At 48.8% G+C, this 7,157-nt stretch overlaps 1 protein-coding gene across 1 annotated transcript; it reads left to right on the top strand.

The window, feature by feature from the left end:
* The first annotated feature begins 2,340 nt into the window (after window positions 1-2,340).
* Window positions 2,341-6,157, top strand: LOC123096053 (inositol 3-kinase). The gene is made up of 2 exons (XM_044517644.1): window positions 2,341-3,718; window positions 5,582-6,157. The coding sequence occupies exons 1-2, from the start codon at window positions 2,378-2,380 to the stop codon at window positions 5,798-5,800; spliced, it is 1,560 nt and encodes a 519-aa protein (XP_044373579.1). The 5' UTR covers window positions 2,341-2,377; the 3' UTR covers window positions 5,801-6,157.
* The last annotated feature ends 1,000 nt before the right edge of the window (window positions 6,158-7,157 follow it).

Raw genomic sequence — 7,157 nt, 5'->3', positions numbered from 1 at the left:
CCCCATCCAGATTAGCGACGGCGGCGACCGGATGCTGCAGCCTTGCTCCGGGCGCGGCGGAAGCTCGGGGGCATGTAGCTGTCGTCACTTGTCTTCGGAGTCTCATAGAGCTCGGGAGAGTCGCTGGACTCCCAAGCGTCGCTGCTGCTGGAGGAACTGCTGGCGGGGCGGTCCTGACGGCCTCGTCCCGGGCAGCACTCCAAGCGGCGGCCTTCCGCGTCGAAGACCTTGAAGAACATGGTGTCTCTGCTAGCAATGGATCAAAGGAGAAGAAGCAAGCAGAGCAGGAAGAGATGGGCGACGGGAGCTCTGCCCCCCTCCTCATTTATAGCAAGAGAAGGCCAACCGGCGATCACCACGTTCATAGGTAATGATAACCCTTTCTTGCATGCAGCAGGGACTCGTCAAATCGGGCAGTTGCCGAGGCAGCATGGAGAAGCGTCGACCAAGGCCGCAGGCTGTTGGGGCCCGCGGCGCTCCGCACTTGCCCTTTGGCTTCGCCTCGAAGCCAAGTCCGAGCGCGCCTTGGTCGGCGTTCTGGGAATGGGGGTTCCCAGACTTGCCTGCCTGCGGCCCACGGCGTGGCTCCACAAGCGGGCCCGTACGACCCATCTTCACCAGCAAGTACTCAAGACCCTCGCGAGGGGCCAAGCCTCGCGAGGCGGATGACACAAGACCTCCTCAGGGGTGGCCTCACCAAGCTGGCTCGCGAGGGGCGGAGAGATCAAGGCGAGGTTTCCCGTGACGTAAGCCATGACGATCAAGGCCAGGCGGGCGCCAGCGATCGCAGTGTCCTTGTTTCCTCTTTGGTGCTAAAAGGGCAGGCGCAGCCAAGGAGTCCCGAGGCATCAGGCAAAGGTTTCCATATCGGTGCAACGAGACCAAGACCAACATGACGGCAGGACGGAGGTCACCGTGGAGCCCAAGACGGCGTCACCACCAGAGCCTTTGGCAGGCGAAGACTACTTTTGTCAGGATAAGCTGTACTAGCTGTCCCCTTCAAACTTGGCTGTTGTGGGATCCCTTCCCGCTCAATATTCGGGAAGAGGACCAGGGCCTCTATAAATAGGATTAGCCACCTCCATAGAGGAGAGAGAGGAGAAGAAAAGAGGAAAGAGAAGAGGAAGGGAGGAGCGAGGATCGAAACCTTCGCCAACTGACCAAGCACAAGAACACCTTTCCTCAGGAGGCTGTTCTTCCCTTGTACTGTTCATCCTAGCCCAAGAGGCGATCCACCACCACCACACTGGAGTAGGGTATTACACCACAACGGTGGCCTGAACCAGTATAAATTTTGTGTCCTCGTGTTCTTTGGGTTCGGCGAGCTAGTCCGTGAGATCGTGGAGTGCGAGAGCGTGGGAGAGGAGAGATCTTCATGCGCACCCCAGTGTTCGAACCTCAAGGGTTTAGGCCGAAATCCGACACAAAGAATGATACTCTCCATCATTAACATGATCCTTCCGTTCAACGCTCGGTGATACTTTCCCTAATTAACACGATCCTCTCTTACTACAAAGAATATACTCTTCATAATTAGCATCATCCCTCGTCCAAAGAATGACACTCTTCATAAATTGACGCGTGTTTTTTTGATAGAATGAGTATGATGAGGAAAGGAAAGTATCGATTTGATTTAGATTGTTCCAAGTTAATTGATGGGAGGGGTGGAAGCGAGTGTACGCGATCCTCAGGTCCAACGCTCGATGATAGATTTTCCATAATTAATGTGATCATCCTATCAAACGCTCGATGATACTTTTCCTAATTAACATAATCATTCTGTACAAGAATTCCACATAATTAACATGATTCTCCCTCCAATGAATGACACTCTTCATAAATTAACACATGTTTATTTTAGGGAATGAGTAGGACAAGGAAAGAAAAGTATCAATTTGATTTAGATTATTTCAAGTTAATTGATGGGAGGGGATGGAGGCGAGGAGACGAAGGTACAAACTCTCCTTCAATAGTACTTCCTTCGATCGGAAAAAAGTGTCTCGGCTTGAAACTAAGGTTACTTTTTCCCCGGAATGTCTCTGCACATAATGTTTGAGAGCTGACCCGCACACGACACTGTGATCTCGCGTCTCACTTTTCAAGTACAAATTTGATCCACGATGGTTAACTTAGCTCGGCCATGTATCATGCAAAAATAATGGGCCACCTAGCACTGCTTTTTTTTCCTAGCGAAAGGTGTAAAAGATTTGATTTTTTAATGAGAAAAAACAGTGAAAGAGGACGGTGGGAGGTGAAGGCGAAAATAAATTATGAATGTCAGCCTACCCACCCTCCTAAATATAAGTCGTTAGGAGTGTAAATTGAACTCCCCCAACTACTTATATTTTGGAACAAAGGTAATAGATGACATTTAATCATGCGGTTTTCTTTGTTTTTCATGCGACTACGATCCAATGAGATCGTAAGATCGAATTTCCCTAGAGTAACTTCACAAGCCACATGGACAAGGGTTGGTGAAGCCGGCGATCCATGGCTCCGCGGCCTGACGTCCTCCGGCCTTCCACGCAGCGGAGTCAGCGGCCGCCGCCGCTCCAGCTCACACGTGCGCCGCCACCACGTATCGCCCCGCGCCAAGCACCGCCGCGGCATCTGTAAAGACGCCCTTGTCGCCTCCCGGAATCACCCCACCACCCCGCGCATTTATTCCCCTCCCGTCCTCGCCCCCGCGCCATGCCGTCGCGCCCCTCCTCTCCTCCCACGCCCGCCTCTCCGCCTCTCCGACACCGCCCGTCCCACGCTGGCGCCGCCCCCCAACGCCGTCGCCGTCGCCGCCACCATGCCGGAGCCTGACGACGAAGGGGCGGGGCAGCAGCAGCAGCCGAAGGCGGGACCCGCGCTCGAGGGCCTCGTGGTGGGGAGCTACTGCCACGACGTGCTCCTCCGGGGCGGCCGCGTCGTGGGCGAGACGCTCGGCGGCGCGGCGGCCTTCGTCTCCAACGTGCTCGACGCCGCCTCGCCCCCGGAGGCCTCCTTCTCCGTCGTGTCCAAGGTCGGCCCTGACTTCGCCTACGCCTCCGCGCCGGCGCCCGCGCGGCACCCGCCGCTGCTCTGCCCCGCGCGGCCCACCACCTCCTTCCACGCCCGGTTCTCCGACGCCGCCGCGTCCGCGCACGCGCCCGACAGGCAGCTCAGGCGCGTCCACGCCTGCGATCCGATCTACCCCGAGGACCTCCCCGACCGCCGCTTCGCCTACGGCCTCGCCGTCGGCGTCGCCGGGGAGGTGCTGCCGGAGACGCTCGAGCGGATGATTCGGCTCTGCCGCGCGGTGCTCGTGGACGCGCAGGCGCTGATCCGGGCCTTCGACGCCGAGGGCGACGGCAGCGGCGCTGCCGTCCGCCACGTGGCGCTGGAGGGTACGCCGTACGCGGGGCTTCTGCAGCGAGTGGCGTTCCTCAAGGCGTCGTCGGAGGAGGCGCCGTACGTGGGGGTAGAGACGGCGAGACGGCGCTGCTGCGTGATCGTGACGGAGGGGAGGGATGGGTGCCGGCTGTATTGGGACGGCGGGGAGGCTCGCGTGGCGCCGTTCCCCGCCGTCCAGGTGGATCCTACAGGTGCCGGAGACAGCTATCTCGCCGGTTTCGCGGCCGGTCTGCTTTGGGGGCTGTCAGCTACGGACGCCGCGCTGCTTGGTAACTTCTTCGGCGCAGCTGCTGTCTCCCAAGTCGGCGTTCCCACCTTCCATCCCAAGATGTTGCAGGTTTGCGCTCTTTCGAGACATCAGTGCTCAATTTTTCTGTTCTTTAGGAAAGCACCTGGCGGCCGATCAATTAAATGGGATGCAAAATAGTAGCTTTAACAAGCCACATCCTAGAACTTCCTGAAATATATAGTACATGCATTTTCATCAATAGCATATTAGCATTTCGGTGCGGAGCAGTGGTTGATTGTTAGGAAACATGTGTGATTTGAGCGGCCTGGTCAGCATGGTATAAAACTTCTGGTTAAATCCTGTGATGCTAGAGAAATTTTCTGCAACATTGTAAGCTGTACCTACTGTAAAAGAAAGAGCAGACCAAATTAATCCTTCTGGGTCAAGACTGCAAGCAGACGTCAAAGAAATGTTACTCTATAAATGTGACTCAAATTAGTAAAATTGACTAGTTACCATTCAACTCTTGTGATCTACAATGTTTCCTCCCCCCTATTAGTTACATTTGGATTTTGACACCTTTCCCCTCATTGAATGACAAAAATCTAGATCAGGTTGGATTATTGGGGACCTAGACCTGTTCTTGAGCCTGTTTATCCAAATTAGCTCTCGGAAAGATGTTCTCGCTGCGCATTAGCATTACATACGGCGTGGCTCCGTTTCGAAGAAAAAAACATACTGTGTGGTCAGCTCTGTGTAAACATCACATGTTTAAGTCAGAAGATAATGCTAGGAAGTTGGTGAAAATAAGACAAATGGCGTACTCAGCCATGGAGTTCTACAGATCACTGGCTCCATATCCAAGGCGCCCTTGAACTGATGCCAATTGTCCAAAGGGCAGCAGTTTATCCAAAAGCAATAATTGCTAGGTTATTAGGTTTTCAGATGATAGCATGCAGATGGTGTTAAGGAATGGATTGCAGTACTGCCGTGGCCATACTTGGGCAGGAGTGATACACATACATGGTGGGCTTTTTAGTCAGTTTGAATGGGGCAAATAGTGTTAATAATAAATCAGGGAGATACTGAGAAAAGTGGCATATTATTGAGATAAAACATGAGTAGGTATCACGATTCATCTGTTAAGATGGCCTGAATGGATTTTCCTAGAGTTTCATGTGTCATATCATAAAAACAAAACAATGAGAGGCGTCTCTAGTGGAATTATTAGGGAATGAATTGGTTACAGGGTAAATAATAGCAAATTCTACAAAAATCTAATGCCTGAGTGACCTCATCTAGGAGCAGGGAACCATGAAAGCAATCAGAAACTGCCCAGCTCCCAGTATTTTACTGCTGGCTTATCTTCCTATCTGTTTTTCTCATGCACGGTCAGTCCATATTTGCTCAGTTTGCATCATGTTTACCTTCTATACCCTGTTTGCCAGGAAACCAAGCAGCAAAATACCCCAAGTCAGCTTTCCTAATGGTACCTTACAGTCCACATTGGCAAATTTGATCCCCTCAAGGATTGTTAACCCTGTGTGATAACTCTTTATATAATAGTGCAAACTTGGTAGAGCTTAGTAAGTTTGTCCAAACAATACTTTGGTATTGCTTTTACATTTAACAGTCATATGTCTGCTGTTACCTACAATGTATTGATATTATACACTGCAAATTGGTGTATGGTGGCACAACATCAGTTATGTATTATATATGGTTCATCTTTGCTCATTTCACAACGATTAAGGAATGTATGATAAATTGGATTCACATATTTCACGGTCAATAGTTGTGTTGGTCCGAGTGGTTTTCACCCAAAATAGACCTGCTGTTGAGGTTCATAGAGGATAAGGGCCATATGGCTCAGATTCCGTTTGTGATTTAACCAAGATTTTGTGGTTTCAAATTCAGTTGTTCAAATTTACTAAACGTTAACGACCTGTCTTTTGTTTCGATTTGTTGCAGGCTGTCAAACGGATACTCGAGGACAAGGCGATGCCACGGTCTAGTCCGTGTATAAACGGCGCTGCCTTCACCTTCCAGAGATCGATTATGCACGATGAGCTACATGCGTCTCTGGAAGAAGCGGCGAGGCTGATGCGCGATCAATCACCACCAGCAACTGAAAATGGTGATGGTATTCTCTTGGCACAAGAGCCGACTTCACCGCCAAGTGGATGCTGACCTGAAGTTCATTGCGAAATAATGGGAAACTGCCCTCCCAGATTTCACATTGAGATCTGTACAGCCAACAGACGGAATTGATTGCTCGGCCGGAGCTTACAGTCATGAACTGTTTTGAATAGGGTTCTACTCAGACAGCTTCCCATTTGTCAGGCAAAGCAAAAGAGCGAGTTAGCATACGGAGCACCATTCTGTAATACTGAGATTGAGCTTGTTACGGCTGGGCTGTACATACCACCCTTCAAGTTTCCCCTATAATTTTGTAGTTCATGAAATCCAACAAAAGTATTATGGAGACAAATTTTACACATGGTTTTAAAGTAAATTTAAACAGTGCTTCCATAGTATTTTTCTTGACGTAATTTGTCTGATGAGGGGACGCGGAGTATCTGCTCCAAGCTAGTAAAATAAATAAATAAAAAGTAAGCAAAATTTAAAAATTCTAAAAAAAATTTGTGACGAAATTTATCAAAAATGCTATTCTTGGAAGTGATGGCAAAAAATGTTATGCTTTAAAAATGCTAGTTTTGGAAGCATTTTGGAGTGCTGATTGTATTTTTTGCCATGACTTACTAGAATTCATTTTGCGATCAAATTTGTCTAGAAAAATCAGTCTATAAGCGCTAGTGGTTAGGCCCTGTTATCGCACGCCCCTTGAGAGGAAGTGCGTTGCACGCCGCTTGAGAGGAAGTGCGTGCGTTTCTCTATCTTAAAAAAACTCATTTATCTAAAAAAAGAACTTGCACTTTCATTTTTAAAAAATAATCTTTTAAAAAATTAGAAACTTTCTCACTGTGGCCAACCAGCATGCGTCATGTGGCATAGCTGACTGTCCGCGCTTTCACTCTGCCTTAATGAATTTGATCTCTGAGAAACTTAAGCCGGAATAGTATCTCATAATTGACGTCGCCAACTCGTATTAAGTATATGACTTGAATCCTAATGGACAGACTCTATCACAAGAAACATAACTATCTGAATATGCTCGGCTCGCAATAATAACTATATTAGTCATATATTAAATTATGATATTAAAAAACTGCATGTCATATATTTTTGACATAAATATAATTGTGCTTTGCCGGTACAAGGTCGTGTGTTCAAGGAATATTGATTTTAACCATTTTTCTCTCTCCTTACATAGTCCACAATTTTAGATTTCAACGATCTACTATTATTTCATCTCAGATTTTCTACTGGAAATGTAATGACTCTTCTCAACTTTTCTTTTCAAGACTATGTCAAAGGTATACCATAACTTTATAGAAGACATAACTGCCATTTCTTGTTGTAGTCTAGTGAAGACCAGTTATGTGGACTGTGGATCACAAGCAGGATAGATTGTTTTCTTTCTTCC

This window comes from Triticum aestivum, chromosome 4D (assembly GCF_018294505.1).
Source record: "Triticum aestivum cultivar Chinese Spring chromosome 4D, IWGSC CS RefSeq v2.1, whole genome shotgun sequence".
In the NCBI taxonomy this organism is placed as follows: domain Eukaryota; kingdom Viridiplantae; phylum Streptophyta; class Magnoliopsida; order Poales; family Poaceae; genus Triticum; species Triticum aestivum.
This window is presented reverse-complemented; position numbering and strand designations above follow the sequence as displayed.

Bases quoted from the DNA above. Each gene is read 5' to 3' on its own strand.
- LOC123096053 (XM_044517644.1), top strand. From the start codon at position 2,378: ATGCGGTTTTCTTTGTTTTTCATGCGACTACGATCCAATGAGATCGTA. The intron at 3,719-5,581 runs GTTTGCGCTCTT...GATTTGTTGCAG, and splicing joins TCCATCCCAAGATGTTGCAG to GCTGTCAAACGGATACTCGA.